Source organism: Budorcas taxicolor, chromosome 22, assembly GCF_023091745.1.
Source record: "Budorcas taxicolor isolate Tak-1 chromosome 22, Takin1.1, whole genome shotgun sequence".
NCBI classification, from domain to species: domain Eukaryota; kingdom Metazoa; phylum Chordata; class Mammalia; order Artiodactyla; family Bovidae; genus Budorcas; species Budorcas taxicolor.
In genome coordinates, this window is record NC_068931.1 from 43,879,489 (window position 1) to 43,903,099 (window position 23,611).

A 23,611-nucleotide genomic window follows, 5' to 3' on the forward strand; every position below is an offset into this window, starting at 1 on the left:
GGGACTCCCTGAGTCTCCAGGGCTGTCTGCACCGCTGCTCTGCCTGGCTCCATGCCGGATCCTCTGGAGTACTGGCTCTATGGGGTGAGGGTTCTGCATTCTGAGTCCCCAGCACAGAGCTGGCACTCTATCATCTGTTGAATGGTGGGGAGGATGAATTTGTTTGTAGGCAACCTGAGTGTACACTTTTAACATTCATGACCAAAAAGAAGAGTGTCATCTTTCTTTAAGTGTAGAGTTAAAAAACTAACAAAAAATCACAATTTTAATGAGCTCACTTGGATCCACCCTCCCCTCTGTGAATCACTGTACCAGGTGGTGGATTGGGGTAAAACTTCATTCTGTGAGCCTCTGGACCTTACATCTGCTTCTTTGTGTGCATGCCTCTGCGCATCAGTGTGTGTATGTATACAGGTACAGAGGTGTGACTGAACCACACCGCATGCCCCCCTGATCTCAAAAGAGACCGACTCCTTGGAGGACAGATGCTGAGCAGATAAACAGTTTGTGTCCAGCAGTCTCATGTTTATATGTAAACAAAGTACTTGAAAATCTTACAAAAAGGAAAAGCAATTTTTATTTTACTTTTGAAAGAATTTTTTTTAACATTATTTTTGTAAAATGATTGAATTTTATTTCTCACTTTGTTTTATTTCTTACAGATTGGTGTTCCTGATGCAGGAAAACATTTTGAAGAGAGGAATCCAAATAGTGACTTAAGCCTTACTAGTTTCCTAGAAAACGAGAAACTGATATCACTTGCCAGCTTGGAAGATTCTTCTGGTAGCGTCACGAAACTTGGCTCGTCTTTTCCTCATCCTGAGCGTTGCTCCATTTGTTTCTGCTGCCTCGTTGCCGTAGTGATTGTACAGCTTTCTGTTTCTCTGCTTTCTTTACCGCTTATCCACCAGCACTCAAATGGCCACTTCCGTTAAGCAATGGGAGTTAAAATTTTTTTTCTTTATAGCACTCCTGATAGGCTTACTCTCATCTCTCTGTTGAGTATCATTACCATATAAACAGTTAAAGCACCATGCTAAGACATTGGGGTTCAATGAAATATTTTGCCCCTGCGCTCTGAAAGTCCTACCAAGTGGGCAAAGAGATGCATGGCTCCCCTCTGTGTGAAGTGTGTTTCAATGATACAAACTGTGTGGGGGTCATAGGAGGGTGACAAGTTAATTCTGACTGAGGAATGTGTCTGTGAGGCTTCAGTGAAAGAAGAGGTCATTTTTCCTCTTTGAGAAAGGAGACCTCTGATAGGCCTTAAAACAGACACTTGAATAAATGTACATTTAAGAAGAAGGAACGGCTTTAGCAGAGACCCTAAGGTGGGGGCATAGAGACAACATTTGAAGAGTAGCCAGTGCTTTTGTGTGGCAGGTTTATAGCACCTATGGGAAGATGAACTTGGGAATAAACCCAGAAAGTAGGCAGAGACCAAATTATCCATGGCTTTGGAGGCCAGGCTGGTGAGCTAAGTGGGATAAATTGAAACTGTAAAATCAAAATGGGTTTTGCTACTAAAATTTTAAAAATATTTTTAGATTATGAAGTTGTGGATGAGGAATTGTTGACCTGAATTTATATAGGTTCTTATTTTAGTATGCTAGATTCTCAGAGGCAGTAGGAAAATTACCTTCTTGAAAAGGCTCACAATACTGTTACAGGTGGTTGACAGTTCTAGTTTTATCCTGCCCTTGCCAGGCTGTGTGTAGAACATTGAGAAGCATTGCCATTGTTGTTTTGTTTGTCTGTCTGTAACTTTCTGCGTTTAGTGGAAGATAAATTTTTATCATATTGGTACTCAGCTTTGTTACATCTTTTTTTTGTTGTTCATTTTTAAGATCAGATACTGCTTGAGGTTTCCTATTAGCATTAACCATTAATTCACTGGGATTTAGTTTTATTTCTCCTGTGGCAGGCTCATCTGTCCTTTGTTGATAGTTGCTCGTTTGCCACACTGCTTTCTGAATAAACGGTGCTTTTCCCATGGCCACACTTGCCCTATCCTAACTTCCAGTGTTTGGTGGTGGCTGCTTCTGTGTTGTCTTCTCAGTGAAGGTTAAGTATTAGTTTGGTTAAATATTAGAATGCTTTTAGTGATTTATAGATGAAAACTATGGGTTTTTTCATGTCAAATGTTTAGACAGAATCACATGGACTGTTGATGCAAATGATTTATTAACCTTATTGATTACTTTTCCTCCATTTTACTGATAGATGATGATATTGATGATGAAGAGTTTTATGATGATCATTTGGAGGCTTATTTTGAGCAACTGGCGATTCCAGGAATGATGTATGAAGACCTAGAAGGACAGGAACCTCCAGAAAATTATTTTAAGTTACCTACAAGTGATCCTAGTCAGGTATTTTCCAATCTTTATGGTTTTTTAGAAATTTGACGTTATAAAATTATTACTGGACTCATTAGAAAATTATAAACATAAATGATAAACATAAAACTTCTGTTGGTTTTCCTTGGGCTTTATTTTCCCAGATACAAACTGCTGAGAAATACCCTTTCTGTTCTTTCCTGCTGCTTCTTACCTTTCCCTCACCTGCAGAAAAATTAAGAGTGATGCATTGAATATCTGTATACTGTCCAGGTCAACCAGTTGTGAACATTTTTGCCATTTTTGTGTTTTCTTTGTCCTTCCAAAAAGTAGTTTTTTTACTGAGTCATTTGAAAGAAAGTTGCAGATATTTTACCCTAACACTTCAATGTTTACTTCCTGTGAATGAGGACATTTTCCTACATAATCACAATTTTTATTTGCTAGTGTAACTTTTGATGTTGTGATTTAAATGAATACACAGTCCATGTTCACATTTATCCACTGTCTACAGATGTCCTTTTATTTCTTTGGTTTTGGATCCAGGCTTTGATCGGGGGTCACACTTGTATTTGGTTGCCATGACATGAATGTCTTTCATGTCATTAAACTTTTTGTAGAGTTTAGGCCTATTGTTTTGTAAAATGATCCATATGCTAGATACATGTGACTGCTTTCCCATCCTGATTAAACATACCCGGTGTGAACAGTTGAAACATAGAGGGCAGTGCTGTGCGCTCAGATTACATCCTCCGAAAGGCCTGTCATTCCACTTGTCTCCTGTTGGTGGTGCTCTTTGACCATCTTGATGAATGTGTTAGATTCCTGCTCCTTCTCCTTTGTTATCAGGAGGCTGTCTGTGGGATTTCATGTGCTTTCTTTGCCTCCTCCTGAAACCCTGTCTCCTGAGAGACCTTTGGATTGCTTTTATTTTTTTCCTGTCTCACATTTCCTTACTCTCAAGTTTTGCTGGGTTTACAGTGTCCAGGTATAGACAGAGACCTCTGTTTTTGTGTTTAGGTGTACAAGCTGTCAGAGCAGCTGTAATGACCCCCTGCCTTTGTTTTTTTTTTAACTTGTGACTTTCAGTTGCATTGAGGGGCTGCTCTGCTCTGTTAGAAGTTCTGACCTGGAATGGGTTGCCAACCAGTGGCTTTGCTCCAGGTTTCCTCCCTGTGCCGTCCTGTCTTCCTCTGCATGCTACCGTCAGTCACAGTCCCATAGGTGGTAGCTTTGCCCTGTTAGCCTGAAGAGCATTCTTTCTTCAGCATTGTTTTCAGGTGCTTTGTGGAGGAGAGAGCTGGTTTCCTGCTTTCTGGTTCTTTTTCATCTTTGCTAGTACTCTATATGAAAAATAGTTTTAAATGTCAGTTCTTTGTCTCCTTTGTCTTTTTTTTTCCCTCATTGGAATATTCATATTTTAACTTGTTTTTATAAACTTCCTATGTTGAGATACTTTGATCATTGTGCACTTTTTTTTTTTTTTTTTACTTGAACAACAGATGCATATCTCCTTACAGTTCTGGAGGTAGGGAGTCTGGATCCAGGTGTGAGCAGGGTGGGCCCCTGTGGCTTCTCTTCTTGGAGACGGCAACTTCTCCTGTGACCTCACTGGGTCTCCCTTTGCTGGTCCTTGAGTATTTCACGCTTTTGGTAGTTTTTCAGGTGTTTATGATAGTTTCCTAGGGCTACCAGAACAGATTACCAAAGTTTTGTAACTTCAAACAACAGAAGTTTACTTTCTCACAGTTCTAAAATGTTGACAGGGCCAAGTGCCCGCCAGAGTCTCCTTCCTGCCTCTCGCAGCCTCTGGGGGCCTGGTGTCCTTAGTTCATGGCCACATCGCTCCACTGTCTGCTCCATCTTCACATGGCCTGTCCCTGTCTTTCTGATTCCTCTGAGGTCTCCTCCTCTCTCTTGTAAGGACACTGCTTGTGGGGTTTAAGGCCCACTCCAAATTCAGGATGTTCTTGTCTCAAGATCTTCAGCTTAGTTGTATGTGCAAAGACCCTGTTTCTGAATAAGGCCACAGTTTGCAGGTACCACCTGGGGATAAGACGCGGACACATCTTTTCAAAGAGATAGAGTTTAACCCACAAAAGTGTTCCACTAAGAAGTTATTATTCACTGAAGAATATAAAACTGTCCATCTGTATTTTCTCCTAGTGCTTTTACATCTAAATCTTTAAGTCATTTGGAGTTTATTTTGAGATAAAGTGGAGATTGTTTATTTTTTGTATAAAAAACTGTTGGAAAATCACCAATAAGTGATTTCACCAGAATTTAAATTACTTATTTCAAAGTCAGTATCTTATCTTTTATATAGAACTATCTCTGTGTAGTATCCTGACTCTAAAAGCCTTATCTGTGAAGCTGTTTTTATTGTTATACATCTCATAGCAGAGAAGCTTATTAAAGGCATTGCTGGCACTTGATAGTTAGCAGTGGCTGAATATCTGAGAAGAGTGTTGTGGGCGCACACAGTTCCTTTCAGCAGCTGTTATTCTAGGAAAGAGTGTGGAGTGCCATTTGGGAAGGATTGTTGGAGAGTGTTTTCGAGGCCATGGCTTAATCTGCTGTGTCTAATGCAGTTGTTCTTAGACTCCTAATGGTCATTTGTAGTATTTGCTGTTTTACTCCTATTAAATGTGATTCATTTGTGTTTTCAAAGTCTGTTAATCATATTAATTCTTTGAGTCTAGCCACACTGATGGCCTTCCTATCCTTTTAGATAGGGTAGGAAGGTAGTTACAAGAGTTACACTTCTAAAATCCTGAACTATAGTGAGCACCTTGGCCGTACTTTTGGTATCAAAATCTGTTGGTGTATATTTGCCATTGGTTTTGGTAAATTCTTTACAATTGATTCACATACAGTCTAGAAGAATACTGTGTAGTCCAATCCTTTCTAGAATAAATATTTTATGTCATCTGCATAACTTTTGTTTTTGAAAGAAGTTACGAAAAACAAAACTTATTTCTGGTCTATTATTTACTTTTTAAAGGAAAGCAGAAGAGCAGAAGTTCTGGTGAAGACTCTTAGGACTCCTAGTGCCAAACTTAACCCCATTGACTTTCATGACACAAATGCCAATAAAGATGATTTTGATTTGATGGATTCTCTAAAGATGGAGGAAGGGTCTCCTCATCAAAATAAGCATTTGGCGTCAGACTCAGAAACTATTTTGCCTGTGGATAGATTTTTAGACACTGAGATGCCTCAAGTGTCCATTCAAACAAATGTGGATGTAGCATCTTTGAAGCCTGTTAGTGACAATGCATTTAATTCCACTGATGCTCCGTGGTCACCCACCAGTGAAAGGCAAACCTGCGAAGGTTATGAGTTGGTTGGAAAGACCAAGGACCGTGAGTGGGCCTTTGTTTCTTTTTTCTTTTTAAATAAAAATAAGAAATATATAAAATACTTATACGCACTGTATTTCCAAGTAAAACTTGTGTTATCTTTCGTATTACAGTATATACATGTTCTGTGGATTTAAATATGGTGTACTTATTCACAGATCTGGTGGAAAAGTGCCTTTGTCAGTGTTCCTTGTCTTCTCCTTCCTCCCTCATCCTCTGTGATGGAGTTTACTGGAACTAAGGCTGGGTGATTTCACCGTCAGAGAGAGGCTTTCCTTTTGGGGAAATGGGTTTCCTAATTTGGGGCAGATTTCAATACCATTGATAACTAAGATAAGTCAGCTAAATGAAATCATTTAAAAATATCATTTTGTTTGTTGTGTGTCATTGGATGTGTTTGGAATTCTCTTTTCTAGAAGCGAACCCACCACAGAGTGTGGTCTATCAGGATGAGGAGGGCAGATGGGTCACTGATCTCGCCTATTATACACCTTTTGATAAAGAACAAGATTTCAATGTGTCACTCAGTAATGAACTGAGCGAAGACTTCCGATCTGGCTGTAAGTGTTCTGATAGCCTCTGCTTTTAATCGTTTTCATTGTTTCTGATGGTCTTCTGAGGTTAGTCTGTCATCCTGGTCGGCCACATCAAATCCCTTTTGGAGGATGTGCTTAGCTCCTCACTTGTTTCTCCAGGAACAGAGGCTCACGTCCATCATTGCTCATCACTGGGACTGAGCCAAGCTGTCCCTAATCTAGGACAAGTCACTTTAGCATCTGCGCGTTGCAGTTAGTACACCTTAGGCTTTACTTTCTCACTTTATAAATCGTCTTGAACAAAAGAACTACTCTAATAAATGAGAAGTTACAAAAGCAAATCCATTTTAGAATAAAAGTTCATAATGTAGAAATGAGAGAAAAGTGACGAGAAAGATAAATGAGATCTCGGGATGAGAGCATTAGAAACCTCAGTCAGGTTTGTTAATTCTAATGCCTTAAGCAGGGTCATTTGCTGTCCAGTCTGTCTGTCCCCTTCCCCATCGTGTTACACCTGGCCCTCTGCTCACTCACCTAGCCTTGTGGCCTTGGCCTAGAGATGGAGGCTGTGTGCCCGTTGGTTTCCTAAGGTAAACAGTTGCTCAGTTGAAATGTTGAGGAACAGACACTGGGTGATCACTTGTCCCTGTTTGCCCAGGCTGTGGGGTTTGCTTGGATGTAGGATTTTGCCTTTCAAAAACTGGGACAATCCTGGGTGTTAGGACGAATAGGTAGTTCGCACCATTTTGAATTTATAGAGGGGCTTGTCAGTCTGATGGTTCCAGATGAAATTCCATGCATATCATGGGCAGCTGCTATAACTCTCGTGTGCCAGATTTGCAAGGCTGAAATTAATGTGAATCTTATAAAAAGCTTACATTGTAAAGCCCTGTTAGTAAGTTAGAGCAAGTTAGTACCTGATGAAATCAGTTGCAGTAGGGAGTTCATTACGAAAAGTTCCAGAACCATGTACTCTTGGGTGCTTAATGCAGATGTGCCATCAGTTCATTGATGGAAGCTTTCACATATTTTTTTCAGTTTTATTTCTTTACTATTTCATTTTCCTAATTAGCTAAGTTTTATTTATATGCTAGTATTTAATTGGGCATTAGTATAATATAATTATGTAAACTTCTTTTTTAAGCTGATGCATTGGATTTGATTGCACAAGATGAAGAAGAATTTAATAAAGAGCATCAGTTTATGCAGGTTTGTATTTTATTGACATTAACAACAGTTCAGAATTTTTCTTCTTTTTAAATGTAGGTAAAATGTTCATTTCTTTCTGAGAATACATAGTGAGAATACATAGATACATAGTATAGAATTACATCCTGATATTCCTTATATTTAGATAGTTTCTGCCTTTTCTTTCATATACTTATTTATTAATTGAAAAATAAATGGCCTACTGAAATAATGGTTATTAATTCACTTAAAACTGCCTTAATAGGCTTCAGATATTTCCATAGTTTTTAATCATGTTTTAAACTGAGGTAGTGCTATTTGTTTTTATTTGAAGATACATTCCTTTCTAAAGATTTGTATCAATGACAATCAGTATTTGATTAAGCAGTATATTAAAGCAATGTATATTGTAACTCAACTATTAAAAATTTCTTCTGGACTTCATTAACATTTCTTAGCTGCTTAAGCTTGAATTTGTCCAAACTTTTTAAAAATTTAAGTACTTAAATTTCCTTAGTTAAATTAGTATTTTATGTGTTAGAAAAACAGAAGGCTTGCTGTAGAAATGAAATGATAACTTTCTTCCTAGGAAGAAAATATAGATGCCCAGAACATGTCTGTTGCCCTTGGAGATACATCATGGGGAACTTCGGTCAACTATGGTCTGCTGAGGAGATCACTGAGTGCATCAGATGTGGACAGAGATGATGCCAGTTACTTACGTCTGTCTTTAGGGGAGTTCTTTGCTCAAAGGTCTGAAGCTCTTGGTTGCCTTGGTGGTGGTTACAATGTGAAAAGAGTGAGTACCATGTATATTGGGAGTGGTAAATGCACCAGCCCTTATGTACTGAATGCAGTGACAGTGTAGCCAGATCATAGTGTCTTTAAAGCAGAGACAGAATAGGGGCGTGGTGGGATGGTGGGAAAAGGTTTCGATTTTTAGTGGTCATACCCTTGCTTCAGTCCTAGCTCTGTCTTTTAACTAGTTCTGCATCATGGAACAATGCATGTAACTGTGTGCCTTAATTTTCCGATTTCTGGGATGGAACACTGCCTTACAGGGTTTGGGGGTTACTGTGCTGCTGCACTACGGTGTTTAGCACAGCTTCACATGCATCAAGTACTTGATGTTTGTTTCTCTTATGTCTTTGGTTGTGGGAAGAATTCAGAGATACATTAATTTTTAAACCTCTGGTCTAAAAACATGTTTTGAAATATAGTAGTGTTTTGGTTTAGTAAGATGTACGTGTAAAAAGTTTTAAATGCCAGTGGAAGTAGTAAGTTGTATGAGGCAGGAGGGGAAGCTATGTTGTCTCTAGGGTCAGGGCGGTGTCTGAGGAGGGGCGCTGTGCTGGCGCCTGACAGGTGGGGAGTAGGTGGCGTGTTCACAGTAAAGGCCTGGAGGTGCCAAGTGGAGCTTGAGTGGCACATTCGAAGAGCAGAGAGCAGGCAGACAGCCCCTGTGAGTGGGGCAGCAGGCGGATGGCTGGTGGAAGTAGACAAGGGCCAGGTCATGAGGGGCCCTCACAGAGCTTGAGGGCATCTCACGGGGACAGGGAGGCAGGGCATAGTTTTCAGGCCGAGATGTGAGAGGAACTGGAGGCAGGAGTCTCCTAAGCCCCAGAGGAGGATCAGTGGGCAGAGACTGAGCCACATAGGAGGTGCTGCGAAGGCCGGGGAATAGGATGGCAGTAGGAAACAGAAGAGTCTAGGGCGCAGGAGTGCCTCTGGAGAATTCCGTGCTGGGACTTGGTGCTGTCATAGTGAGTGTATGCTAAACCTGAGCTTCATTGAGGGTGTAATTTGAAACAGCTAGCGAGTTAGAACACTGCCAATTTACAGAAAAATTTGAACTGAGGGTCCTATCTATGCAGTGAATTAAGAAATGAGAGTAAATACTTAGGCAGATATTTCTTCCTGGATCACTTGGTTTTGACATTATGAGAGAAGTTGAAGAGTAACTGAATTCCTTTCTGAACAGCTGGACAAAATACCAGGTACTAGAAAGATGTATCTATTACTTTGTGTTAGTTATGAAGTGTTGCTTGGTTCAGGTTGCTGGATCAAAGGAAGATATCCCCAAGTGAAGATGAGTTGAAAATTGAGTGCCTTTAGTGAATTTGCATTTCAGGTCTGCTCTGTGAGAGCTCTGGAAAGAAGCTGGATGGGGAATTCCCTGCCCCTGAGCAAGGTCCTTGAACGCAGACCTTCTGAATGCTCATCCAAGGCAGTAGGATCATGCCTAATCTTAATACAGGTTTTCAGGGACCTATTTATTGTGTAAAATAAAATATGCTTCTAAGTACTATAAGTTCCAGGAAGGCAGAAAATTTTATCTTTTTTTTACTGATATGTCACTGATGATTACCAACAGTGCCTAACAGATAGTAGGTGCTCAATAATAATTGCTGAAGGAACAGTGTTGTTTCTGGGTTGTTTTCATTTGGATATTTTAGTAAGGGCAAATTATTTGGCAGTATTCATTCTGATGATTACAGATAGCTAGCAGTAAGGAAATAAAAGGTCCTGTCTGGACTTGCATTGTTCATTTCTAGCAACTTACATTTAAATGGAAAATCAGAATTACTTTGTTGAAATCCGTTTAACTAGGTTACAAGTATTAGGATAAAATAGTCCAGAATTTCTCAGAGGAGTTGAACATAAAGAAAATAATTGACATGTTTATTTTGTAGCCATCGTTTGGTTATTTTATTAGATCACCAGAGAAAAGAGAACCTGTTGCCCTAATAAGAAAATCAGACCTATCAAGAAGTAATTTGGGAAAAGAAGTGGCTGATCTTAACCATGGTTTTTTTTCAGGTAATGGATTAAATGAAATTTTTAGTAAACTTTTTATTTAACCTGTAAATTAGTGGTTGTGTGATCATGTTCTTCTGAGGAAGAAAGTATTTGAATTTTTTGAATATTAGTTACCGATTTGATTTTTATACAACTTCACATTGCCTTTTCAGTTTAAACCTGAAACAAGTCAGCCAAAATTCACCTAAATGCTTCTGTTAAAAACCAAAGTGAATGGAATATAATTTGTTCAGGTGATCGATCGGCTTAACTTTGGCATGTTAAACTACTGAGTTAATGAATTATAACTTACTGTGTGTATTATTTAGGTAGACTTTTAAAGAAGAGTTTTCACATTTGGGCCTTGGGTAGTATAAATATGATAAATATCTCTGAGTACTAAAAGGCAGACTTCCATGATTAATATACAGTTATCATACAGCTGCTTTTTGCTAATATAATGCCTAATGTATTATATTATGAAATGGTATAAAATGTGCTTTAGTCCTTAAAGAGCTTATATTCCAGAGGCTGGGGAGTGGGGTGGTGGGATAAAGAGGCTGTACATAGTACTGACTTTCTGTTATTATAAAGAGTTCCTCATTTTTAAATTCAACTTGCATATTCATGAAATGTTTCAAAGTGAAAAGTATTAAATGAAGTTGTCAATATTTTGCAAGGAAGAGATTAAAATCCACAGTCTTCTTCAAACTTTAGACTTTGAAGAATCCAGCTAAATGAACAAATGATATGGTTCTCTGTCCTAGTGACTGTAGGACAAAGGAAATTTAAACAGTTTTTATGAGGCTGACTGATGTTTGGTATATAAAGATTTCTTCCTTGTTAATTATATTTAGTCGTCATTATCCATGGATTGGGCTTCCCTTGTGGCTTAGCTGGTAAAGAATCCACCTGCAGTGTGGGAAACCTGGGTTCGATCACTGGGTTGGGAAGATCCCCTGGAGAAGGGAAAGGCTACCCACTCCAGTATTCTGGTCTGGAGAATTCCATGGACTGTATAGTCCATGGGGTCGCAAAGAGTCGGACATGACTGGGCAACTTTCACCTCATACTTCATCGCATGGATTGTCTCTGTGACATAGTTTATGGATGTAAATTGAGTATTATGTATTTTCTACAGGAGATTTAAAGGCACAGCTAAGTGAAGGATCAGTTACACTTCAGGCTGAAGAACTGGAGAATATTTCACAAGTGGATGAAAATGATGTGACATTAACTGCCAATAAAGGAAAAGCAGAGGTATTTTAAGCCTTTCATAAGGGAGCGCTAAAACCCATGTTGTCATAATTCTTTACAAGATCAAGATAAGGTCACATATAAAAATGCATAACTTTTTTTTTTTTTACGAAATTTTATTACAAGTATCATTTAAAAATTATCAGTGTATAGTAAATGTACAAAAGAGTTTATAATAAACATAAACTTAGTGAGTTATCAAAACTTATACACCCATGTACACCCAAGGTCAAGAAAGAGAACGTTGTCAGCAGCCCAGGAGCCATGTTTTTGTCCCTTCTGAAGACTGCTTTCTCCTGTTTGACCTCTAACACTGTCACCTGTTCATCTCTTTTTGAACTTTATATGTAAGAAATCATGTAGTAGCATATATTTTTTCTTTTTTTTTCACTTATGTTTGTAAGATTCAACTATGATCAGTATGGTAGATAATTTTCATTGCTGTATAGTATTCTACCATGCATATCCTGCCATTGGTATATCTACTGTTGATGGATGTTTGAAATCTTTCTTATATCAGTATGACACTGTTAAATAGTGTAGTTTTATAGTAAAAGTATGTTGGCTATTTTGTTGTTGTTTTGTTCAAGTCACTAAGTCATGCCCAACTCTTTGTGACCCCATGGACTGCAGCACGTAAGGCTTCCCTGTCTACTGTCTCCCAGAGTTTGCTCAAATTCATGTCCATGTTGGGGTTTTTTGGTTTTCCCTATCTCTTCCTTAACATTAAAAGTATCATAAAACATTCAGTTTACTTTATTCCAGTCTTATAATTGCCTGTTGTTTATATTTATTTCTCTTTGTAAACCCCATAAGAGATTATGATGTTGTTGATGGTGATTACTATTATTACATACAACCAATGTGTATCTCTCACGTTCCATTTAAGATTAATTTTCTTTTGCTTGAAAAATACCCTTACAATTTTGTTTTGTGAGGGACTACTGGTAATGAATCCTCTGTTTTGTCAGTCTGAAGATATGTTTACTTTACCTTTATTCTTGAAACGTATAGTTGTTTGGTGTATGTTTGTTAACAAGTATGTTAGACTTTTCAGTATCTTTTTCTTTTATATTCTTTCTGTTCTGTTTTCTGTTACTTTCTCTTGCATTCTGAATTATTTTTTTTAAGACTTCTCTTCCAAGTCTGATTCTTTTTTCAGTTGTGTCCAAGTTGTGAAACCTGTCCTTAGGGTTCTTGATTTGTTATTGTGTTTTTTAATTATAGAATTTACATTTAGTTCTTTCTTGATAATTTCTCGTCTTCTGTTGAGTTCTCAGTGTCATTGTTGTTTTTCTTAAATATGTATGTATGTATCTAGTTATGGCACATGGGATCGTTTTAGTTGTAGCACACAGGATCTAGTTCTCCAAGCAGGGATCAAGCATAGGCCCCCTGCACTGGGGATGTAGCCACTGGACCACAGGGAAGTCCCTTAATGTTACTTTTTACTTCCTTAAGTATGTTTTAGGTTTTGTTAAATTTGATGTTTTAGATGTGTTTTAGACTCTGAGAGTCCATTGTCTGCATGCTCTGCAGTTCTCTTTTTCTGGAATATGGGACACATTACCTTGGAGCATTGTGGAGGAGTACATTTTTACAGGAAAAGTTGGCGAAATATTTGAGTCCATGGGAGATGCCTTCCAGACAGGATTTTTACTTGCTTCTGAGTGAGGAACCCCAGCAGTCTTAGGTTGCTTTAATTCAGTTCCCGGGATCGAGCTGTTCAGAGCTAAGCCGCCTTTACTCCTCAAGTGTAGCCCTCTGTGGTCTTGTCCTAAAGTGTGGATGTTCACTGTGATCACCACCTCTCCCTTATTGGCAGACTCTGAATCTGATTTTTGTACTCTTACTCCCTTAAGAGCCGCTCTTCTGAGCTTCTTTTAAAAAAATTATTTTCTTAGCTTCTTAAGCTTCCTGACACCTTAGCAGTAGCCCCCTCTTGAAGCAGCAGAGACCCTGAGGAATAGCATCCCCAGGACTGGGCTCACCCCTCTGGGATTCTCTTTTCTCTTGGATTTTGGCCCCATAGTTTTTCATTCCATTTTTTTTAGCTGTCTAGTACCTTCTCAGAGTTGTTTTTGAACATGCTGTGTTGTTCTGATTGCTCTCAGCCAGAGTTGGTTTGCATTGCTTAGTCCACTATTCCTGGAGGCTGAAGTCTTAATTTGTATTTAAAAAATATTAAATACGTTTATGTTGCTTTGTTGTTGGTTCCATTTCATTGTTTTACCCAGTGCTTCTGTTTCTGTCTTACTTACAAATAATTCTAACAGTTGACTAAAATTACCAAGAATATACTTGGAATCACTGTGACTCGATGGCTTCTCGGTTTCAGTAGTTTAATTTTTTGGTTTACAGTTACTCTCTGATTCAGTTTTAGCGTTTAACTCCTGAAGATGTTTTTTGAACAGCTGATGATCGGACCTTGTAAGTGAACTAGTACTCTGCAGTTAAAGTTGATAGCAGCTGTTTTTTTTCATTAGGAGATTCAACTGGTATACTATTAATTTCTTGCTGCTGTTAGATCTTATGTAGCACTTACAAATAAAGATTAAACTGATATGTATATGTACATGGAACTGATGTGAACTTTCTGATCTCTAGGACACTTTCCTTGTCAGCAGCAAACCTCAGAGACATACAGACGAGCTGCCCAGTGAGAGTGACTCTGTGCTGAGGATAAGCACCATTGCTTCTGCCATTGCGGAAGCATCAGTGAGCGCTGACCCTCTCCAGCTTGCCACCATGATCAAAGCACTTTCAAATAAAACCCGAGAGAAGACTTGTCAGGAGGATGGTAAACAAAGACACCATTCTGCTGTGTCTCATTTCTTACCTAATGATCTGGAAAAAAGTAATGGATCCAGCACATTTGATATGGAGAGATACCTTAAGAAAACAGAAATTAGTCAGTATGAAGGTGGGCTGGACAACTTTTCAAGAGCTGGTGTGTCTGGTATTTGGGATTTATCTTTGTCCAAAGAACGGACTACACACGACATCCATGTGTTGGACCTGGGTGCTACTAGCATAAGCATAAGGGAGCCAGAGATAGGCACTGCAGCCGGTTGTTATGGTGAAAGTGGAGACAGCGTGGATGAGGCATCGTTGAGAACAATTAGCTCTTCAAATTCAGTTCTTACAAATGTGGGTGAGAGGGCGGGTACAGCGGTTGATGTGAAGACACACTCCATTGACCATAAATCCCCAGATTCTGGTGATGGCGAAAAAGCTGCCTCCACACCCATTCCAGCCTCTGATAGTTGCTCCGTCGTTGGGAACCCCAGAGTAGCATCTCTCTGGCTGTCAGAAGAGTGTAAAGGCCTACAGGAGAGTAGAGACTACCAGAGGCAAAATGAGTGCATTAGTGAGACAAGTAACAGTGAAAAGCACGTGGCTTTTGAAAACCATTCCATAAGCTCAACTAAAAGTGTTGGTAAGTGTCAGAGTAATTGGTCACACTCAAAAAATTGCATGGAGTGTTTTGTTTTTTTCTGTGTCCTTATTGGAAAATACATCTTTCTGATAGATTTGAAAAGTCCCTCTCCTGAGCGAGGTGGACACGGCTCGGAGAATGGCGAGGACAGCTTCCGACCTTCCACTTCTCCACTGAGTCATTCTTCTCCTAGTGAAATTTCAGGAACTAGTTTATCAGGGTAGGTGCTTACTTTTTTTTTTTTTTTTTTTAGTAATAAAAATACATGCTCAGTATAGGAAAACTGGAATAAGATGTAAAGAAAAGTAGTCACTATAGGTTCATCTCTCAAAGCTAACAATTATATTTTGTGAGTTTCTTTCAAGCCATATTTCTTTGCAAATTTTTATACTCTGCTGTTTTCACTACAATAATTCCTTGTATTTAAAAGAAAATTAATGTTATATACTGCATAATGGATCTGTCATGGTTTATTTGGTGCTTTTGGTAGATATTGGAGATACTGGATTTATTTATTTATTTATTTATTTGCCATTTTAATGATACTGGGATGAACAACTTTGCTCATAAAATTTTTCTTTGTGTTGTAACTGATTTCCTCAGAAGTAAAATTACCAAGTCAGGAATAAGAGTATTTTCAGGCTTTCCAGATTGGCAACCTGTTTTCTAAAAGAGTCTTACTGACTTGCTCTTATATCTGTGTGTGATGAAGGTATGCAATTCACTGTTTTCTTATTAGCATTTTAAATAACTTAATTTTGGATTTTTTTTTATCTTAACAGTTTTAGTTTGTGCTCTTAATACTAATGAGATTGGTAGGTGCTTTTTCAAAGGTTAGGATAATAATGCTAATATTTTACATGTTTGAATACAGTCTATAGATTAGCTTAATCTTCAAGTTACAGAAACTTTAATTTTTCAAAAATGATGTAAGTCAACATTGCTTCCAAAGTTTACACATATATAGTTACGTGTGTGTGTCTATGGAACTTTGAACAGTTTAAATATAGTGCTTTATCAGATGTGTCTATGTGTATTGGACTATTAGTCTTTCTTGTCTCCCATTTCTTGGATCCCTGGATGTATTAAAGAGAGTGAATGGCCCTTTGTGACATGAATTGTACTGTTTCTAGTCTTTAGAAAGTTTTTCCTCTCTTGTACTTTTTGCTCTTGTGAATTCTTAGCTCCAGCTTACTCACACTGGTTCCCAAGATATGTAAAGTCCAGGAACAGCTGGGGCAGCACTTAGTACGTAACTTGGATATCAAATGTAATTTCAGTTTGTTTGAAAATATCAAATATTCATGATAATTTCACTGGTTAGGTAAAATTTCCAGCTTACTAAAATCTTTCCTTAACGAAACATATAAAAGATCTTTTATAAAGCCATCAAAGAAAGAATCCTTACATTTAATAAAGTAAGCTTTCTATATGGCAGCAGTTTTTGCCTCACACTTGACATGATTTTTTGGTAAGCTTTATGCTAAAGATGCTTTTGAGTCTAATAAGATCTTTTGAGTCTAGTAACTTCATTAGGCTGTGTCTCTGTGTTGACTTCTTGGCCACCTTGCAGCGCCTTGTCATGCAGTGCCCTGTCATGCAGTGCCCTTTTAGTATTTGGAGTCGAGCTTCCTTTTATCAGGAAGGTTTATTATTATTATTTTAGTTGTTAAAATACTGGTCCTGACCAAATTTTGCTTGACTTCTGCATTTATTTTCTCTTTAATCTTTTCTTTTTTCTTTTTTTCATTTCCCCCCCCTTGAGAAACTTGTTAGAGCCACAGGAAATTGCAGAGCTAGTATAAAGAGAGCCTGTGTCCCTCCCCAGTTTCCCTAGCTCTTGCATGGGTCGCCACCAGGAACTTGTCCTGGGCATGGTGTGTGGCTAGAATTGTTCCATTTTATCACAGATGTGAATGTGTGTAACCACCTCCGTAGTTCGAGACACAGAGCTTTTCCGTCACAATAGTAATGCTTCTTTTTAAATTTCTTTTTCATTTTGTTTGCATTTCACATTGCTGCTTTCTAGATTCCTTTCAGTATTCTGTTTATTGTTTCTTAACTCCTGTGTACCTTCCAATATTATCTTGTTTTCTGTGGTTTTTATATTTTTAAATTGTATATGCAGGCATTTAATAAAAACTAAGTGCCATATAAAGACTTACTATGATTTTGTCCCTTCACCCTGCCCTTTACTGCATGATCAGAGACAAAACGCTGGGCTGGCTGCTCTTATACTTGGACCCACCTGTTTTTATCTTGTGTGCCTAAGAAAATGCACTCATTCTTTAAGTGTAGGAAACATACTTTAGGGAGATGCTAAACTTTCTCATGAACTTGGCACGTGGTCAGATACTTTAACAATGGCATTGTTGCCCTTTCTAAAGTCATTGGTGAGCTTCCTCCTCTCTGAGGGTCAGCCACCTGCATCCCCACCGCTCAGCCAGGGGCAGATGACAGGCTTGGTGGGAAAGAAGGTGGTCACAGCAGGTTCTGAGGTTCATTCTGCTGTCACTTGTCCTCCTGGCTGCTGCCTCATGCTCTCTGGGTGGGCATGCCACGTCCTCCTGTCCTTTCTGCTGCAGGACAGCTCTTCCTGCCAAGGCCAAACTTCTGGCTTCAGTTTATCTTCCTGCTGTTGCGCCTGTGCTTTTCCTGTCATCAGTGTAAGTGTACATGTCTGCGTCTTGTAGTTGCTTCTCCTGGGTTGTGCTCTCTGTGCATGGTGGTCTCTCCCTTTGTTCAGTTCCGTCGCTTAGTCGTGTGTGACTCTTTGTGACCCCATGGACTGCCACATGCCAGGCTTCCCTGTCCATCATCAACTCCTGCAGCTTGCTCAAACTCATGTCCCATTGAGTCGGTGATACCATCCAACCATCTCATCCTCTGTCGTCCCCTTCTGCCCTCAATCTTTCCCTGCATCAGGGTCTTTTCCAGTGAGTCAGTTCTTTGCATCTGGTGGCCAAAGTATTGGAGCTTCAGCTTCAGCATCAGTCCTTCCAATGAATATTCAGGATTGATTTCCTTCAGGATGGGCTGGTTTGATGTCCTTGCAGTCCAAGGGACTCTCAAGAGTCTTCTTCAACACCACGGTTCAAAAGCATCAATTCTTCGGTGCTCAGCTTTCTTTATGGTCCAACTCTCACCTCCGTACATAACTGCTGGAAAAACCATAGTGACTAGGCAGAACTTTGTTGGCAAAGTAATGTCTCTGCTTTTTAATATGCTGTCAAGATTGGTCATAGCTTTTCTTCCAAGGAGCAGACGTCTTTTAATTTCATGGCTGCATTTACTCTCCTCCCCTGAGGAGAGTTCATTTCCTGAGTCCTGTGACCTGTTCCTCCTGAGATGCCTAGAGCTGGGAGTGCCTCTCGGGGGATCCCCACGGGTTTCTTTCTCCTCATCTTCATATCTCTGCATTCTGCCTGTATCATGGAGTAGCCTAGCTGTTCAAGTGTTTACTCAGCATTACTGATTTTCTGCTGTACCACGTATGCTTTTCATGGCTGCCAGTATGAACATTCATTTTGTATTCATTTCTTTTTATTGAAATCCTACTTGTACTTTTTTTTTTTTACTGTAAAATGGCTTTCGTGTTTTTAGTCTTTTTTTTTTTTTCTTGTTTCTTCCAACTCATATTCATTAAGTTTCTTCACATTCATGGTGAAATGTCGGTCAGAACATTGATCTCTTGAGCAGCCACATCTTTCTGGTGAGAGTGCGTTATCTGCTGACTGTGCTGCTTGCCAGCACTCCTGCTGCTGGTCTTTAATGTCCAGTCACCTTCTGGCAGGACCAGTGCTGCCTTGAGTCTCTGTGTGGCTGGCACCAGTCTGGCATCCTGAATTGCTCTCCTTTTGTTTCTGTGTGTTCTTACAGTTCAATTCTCATTGCTTGAGGTAATAACAGTGCTTCTGTTCCTTTTGACGAGAGGAGCTAGACTCAGCATGCTCCACAGTACCCAGAACTCTTCTTCGTGCCGCCCCATGTTGTCTGTGTGAGTATGACTGTGTATGCGTGTGTGTGCATGTGTGTGCATGTGCATACAGAACCCATGCAGGTGCATGTGATTCAGGGCTAAAGTGGGTCTGAAGCAAGTTGATTAGTATTTTGTTTCCATTGGTTAGAGATTTACTAGTGTTTGGTCAGTGCTGCCTTGATTTGGTCCTTGTAAAAATCCAGAATTCAAAATAGGATTTTTCTCTGTATCCATTGCCCACCTGAGTATTGCAGACTTTGTGGGGGGGGAAAAAAAGAGGGGGGAGTAAAATTCAGTCCAGTTAATTACAGACTTAAAGCTAAGTGGCGGAGTTTGCAGAGGTGCAGCAGCTGTTGGCAAAGGTGGCTTTGATGGTGTTTCCCACCCAGTGTGTCTCCTACCCCTCCTCGAGAGGAAGCCTGGTCCCTCCTCTGTCAGGCTGGCCTGGCTCTGTGCTGGGGACTGATGGAATGTTGAATGTGTATGTGGGATCTTATTATTTATTGCTTACTTTTTTTTTTAAACTTAATATATCTTGAACATTTTTCTGAGCCAGTTGGTAGTATTCAGCTGCATGATTTAAAACAGTTGCCCAGTGTTTTATTGTATGTCTGTACCCTAATTGCCATAGCCTCCTTCTCTTATATGACATCTAAGATGCCCTGCTTTAGTGCTTACAGTGATGTATGACATATCCTTTTAGTGAATCTCTATAGTTAGCCCTAACTTTTTCCTCAGGATTCATCTCTTGATGTATAGCCCCTGAGTACAGGGGTTTGGCTGTGTCTGCTTGATGGTCAGCCAGGAGCTGGGCCCTTTGTCTCCCCACCATGGTGCGGCTCTGCCCATTTCTGTGTACTCGTCCATGAGATTCTTGTTTTTGCTTTGCTCTTTGGGGCAGGAGTTGCCGAGTTCTCTCTTCATTGGCCTATATCAGGTCTTCATTAACTGTTGAATGAAAAGCTAACACTGTTAAGGGATTGTATATGGAATTTATTAATGAAACCGCTACAACATTTTTTTTTTTCAGTAGCTTACCAGATACTTCATTCAATAGGACTATAATTCACAGATTTAGATAAGGATAAGATGGTGTAATCAAGGGTAAGAAGAATGAACCCAGGGTTGAGTTGCATATGGCAACTAGGACAGACAGTAGTGAAGGTTGACGGGGTTGTAGGCAAGCAGGAAGGGCTTTCTGCCATGTAGATGATGTTAAGTGAAGGGATGGACAAGTCCAGACACAGGTATTCTCTCTCCCAGGTGTGCCCTGGAGTCATTTGGTTCAGCAGCTCATCCACAGAAGCGCCCCTGTGAGAGGGAGTTGTCCCAGCTGACATGTCCAGAGGCCAGTGTCAGCAGGCTGACGTATGTGTCCCAGCAGGAGAGCATCAGTCCCTCCATGGCCTCACGTCGTGGCCTTGATGACCGCGAGGTAAGCACTTCTGTCACTTCTTTACTCACGCTTACCTCTGAAGTCTTACTGATGTAAGACTCAAACTTGAATTCAGGCCTGACTAATTTTGGTTCCTCTTTTTCTTTTAAAGTAAGTGTGTGTGCGTGCATGCACATATATTTTGCTCAAACAGCCAGTTGTGCTGGGTTGGCACTGCAGGTACACATATTTAGTGTCTTGCCCTCAAAAAGCTCTCAGTCTGGTGGAGCACACGAAGACATGCTGTGCAGTGAAGTGCACTGGTGGGAGCTTCAAGAGGCAATGGATGGCCTCAGCTGGTGGCATGTCCAGCAGAGCTCGATGGGGCCTACCTGGAGTCAGGTGTGGGGGAAGAGGGAATCACAGAATACACCCTGCATTTGATTCATGGCCACACTGAATTGTATATGTGGCGAGAGGAAGAGGGGCCAGACCACGATGTCGTAGATGTAAAATTTGGGTGTTTGAAGACACTTAATTACTAAACAAAACTACTTGTTTCTGGTTCTGTAATTGGTAAAAACAGGGAATGTGGTGGTGGTGGTTTAGTCGCTAAGTCGTGTTTGACTCTTGTGTCCCCATGGACTGTAGACTGCCAGGCTCCTCTGTCCTTGGGATTCTCCAGGCAAGAATACTGGAGTGGGTTGCCAAAAAACAATGAATGCAGATTTTCTAACTCTTAATCCTGCTTTTCAGGGCTACAGAAACTACTGCTCTTATAGCCCTGTTTTTTTTTAGAGTCATGATATCTTGTAGATCTCTGCTCTTTGAGAGTATATCAGCATGGTTTGCAATTGTAATATTCATTTTATCTGTGGATAATTTCTGAACATTTTCTGTCACATAGAGTGATATCACCAGTGAGTTGAGCACCACAATTATCCAAGCCAGTCCAGTTCCAGCTCAGGAGCCGGCTGCAGAGAAGTTGGGAGAAAAAAGCCCATTTCAAAGTAGAGGAAAAGGAGCATTATCATATATTATCCAGAAGAACTTGGACACAGAAAAAGTGACTGAAACGAATTCCCTGAGCAGTAGACCTGAAGATGTAAAACTGGACTTTAGCTCCAGTAGACTGCCTTCCTCCAAGAGTGAAGATCAGTCACAGACCAGTGTAACGGGTTTGACCTCAGACCGAGGTGACCTGGAGCAGGTTAGCCTGGTTCTGCCGAGTGAATCCAGCCTCCACCCTGCCACACTGGCCACACCGTGCCTCCCCATGGCCTGCCAGGCACCTGTGCTCGACGGTGGGCGCGTGACTCCTAGAGACACATCAGCTACTGACAGCGAATTCAGTGGCCAGGGTCCTTACCAGACATCTGTCCCCAGCACCGAGGGCTGCGGCCCTGCACCCATGAGGCAGCACATGCCCCCCACAGGTCCTGCAGTCTCAGTGCGCTATCCCCTCCCCGTGGCTCCTTGTGCCCAGCTGCACTCTGGAGCACTGCCTGCAGCCAGCAGTGCCACCCTGCCTCGCTGCCGGGCCTGTGGCGCCACCGCCTGCGGGCTCTCCTGTGGGCTCCCGGGAAGCTGTCACCCTGCTGTTGTGAGAGAGCATGTCCAGCGCTCGGTGACTGCAGGCCTCTGCCTGGGACAGGATATTGGCTCAGGGCTGATGGCCTCCGCTTCCTTTTGTAACCTGTACTCTGACACCTTCAGTCAGAACCTTCTGAATGCGGCCAAAGTGCTTCCTGTGCAGTCTCTCCATCCAGACTGTGGAATTGAGCCATGGGATTCAGCAGTGGTGTCAGGACTTGGTAAGACCCTTTTACTCTGATGCTGCTTGTTGTTGGTTGCTGTTATTTAAAGGTTGAATTATTTTCTCAATTGGGACCTTAAAACTGATTTGTTTCAAGGAAGTAATGATTAGAGTTAATTTCATGTGAGCTTTTTTCTTTATCCTGAATTTGGAACACGACCATATTTCTGTGCAAGGGTCCCTGAGTAGCCCTGCTGCTGCTGTTGCTGTCACTTCAGTCGTGTCTGACTCTGTGCGACCCCGTAGACGGCAGCCCGCCAGGCTCCCCCGTCCCTGGGATTCTCCAGGCAAGAATACTGGAGTGGGTTGCCATTTCCTTTTCCAATGCGTGAAAGTGAAAAGTGAAAGTGAAGTCACTCAGTCTTGCCTGACTCTTAGCGACCCCATGGACTGCAGCCTACCAGGCTACTCTGTCCATAGGATTTTCCAGGCAAGAGTACTGGAGTGGGGTGCCATTGCCTTCTCCTGAGTAGCCCTAGAAAAATGTAAAAACTCAGGTAAAACTACTGTCTTTGTCTCTCTGGTTCTGTCTCAGGCTCTGAACTTGGAGTTCTTTTGTTATTTTAATTAAGCTGGGTATGGTTTTGACTCTGCTTTTTCTCTTTCCAGGGAGAGTAAGTGTGCCTGAGGAATTGAAGTTTCCTCATGCTTGCTGTGTTGGCATTGCTTCACAAACTTACCTCAGTGTCCTGAACCCTGCTGACTGCTGGCTGCAGGTCAGCATCGGGGTTCTCAGTGTCAGTGTTGACGGTGAAAAGGTGAGCTCCCTGTGTCTTTCTCCTGATTGAGCGGTCACCTTAAGGTTGATGCTGGGCTTCTCCTTTCCCTACCTCTCTCTTGATGAAGGGAGCTTGTCCCCGCCCTGCACTTGACACAGAGGCGTTGGAAGGTGTCTTTATCTTGGTTCTCCTTTTGTTGTAGTACTTCTGGTGAAAGTGAAACCTGAGTTTGTTTCTGATATTACCAGATGTTACTGTTTATTTATTAACCATGATACTTCATTGTCACTTGTTTATAAAATCATGTAAATGTGCTTTTTGTGCTATCTTTAAACCCCTGACTGGAGCTCTGAGTTCTGGTCTCTGCTGGTTTTGTTCAATGTGATTGAATATAAATTGCTGCATTTATCCAAAAAACCAAATCAAAACCGCCAAAAGAAACAAGTTACTGTTGGGACCTATACCTGCTTTTGGTAAGTGAATTTATCTGGTTGTGTTCTTACATGATCTTCTTCTTTTTTTAGTATCTATTTGTTTACTTGGCTGTGTCAGGTCTCCTAACTTGGAATCTTCATTGCATCATGTGGACTCATTTTCAACACGTGGGTTTAGTTGCTTTGATTCATATGGGAGCCTAGTTCCTTGACCAGGGATCAAACCCACATTCCCCATATTGCCAGGCAGGCACTCGACCAGTGAACCACCAGGGAAGTCCTTTACATGACCGTTAGAAATGCCTGGAAACACAGTTTCAACATGAGAGTAGGAGTCTCTCACATGATCAGTCACAGCCACTGACTTC

The 23,611-nt window shown here is 40.7% G+C and overlaps 1 protein-coding gene across 1 annotated transcript in view; it reads left to right on the plus strand.

Moving 5' to 3' along the window:
• The window catches only part of CEP192 (centrosomal protein 192), a 72,453-nt gene that overhangs the window by 10,315 nt on the left and 38,527 nt on the right, over positions 1 to 23,611 (plus strand). Inside the window, exons 6-18 of the mRNA XM_052660615.1 lie at positions 663 to 783; positions 2,224 to 2,372; positions 5,344 to 5,704; positions 6,118 to 6,261; positions 7,382 to 7,446; positions 8,015 to 8,224; positions 10,119 to 10,245; positions 11,366 to 11,484; positions 14,089 to 14,920; positions 15,014 to 15,140; positions 20,163 to 20,334; positions 21,182 to 22,088; positions 22,700 to 22,848. Of these exons, the coding sequence (XP_052516575.1) occupies positions 663 to 783; positions 2,224 to 2,372; positions 5,344 to 5,704; positions 6,118 to 6,261; positions 7,382 to 7,446; positions 8,015 to 8,224; positions 10,119 to 10,245; positions 11,366 to 11,484; positions 14,089 to 14,920; positions 15,014 to 15,140; positions 20,163 to 20,334; positions 21,182 to 22,088; positions 22,700 to 22,848 (3,483 nt within the window). The remainder of the gene's footprint in view (positions 1 to 662; positions 784 to 2,223; positions 2,373 to 5,343; positions 5,705 to 6,117; positions 6,262 to 7,381; positions 7,447 to 8,014; positions 8,225 to 10,118; positions 10,246 to 11,365; positions 11,485 to 14,088; positions 14,921 to 15,013; positions 15,141 to 20,162; positions 20,335 to 21,181; positions 22,089 to 22,699; positions 22,849 to 23,611) is intronic.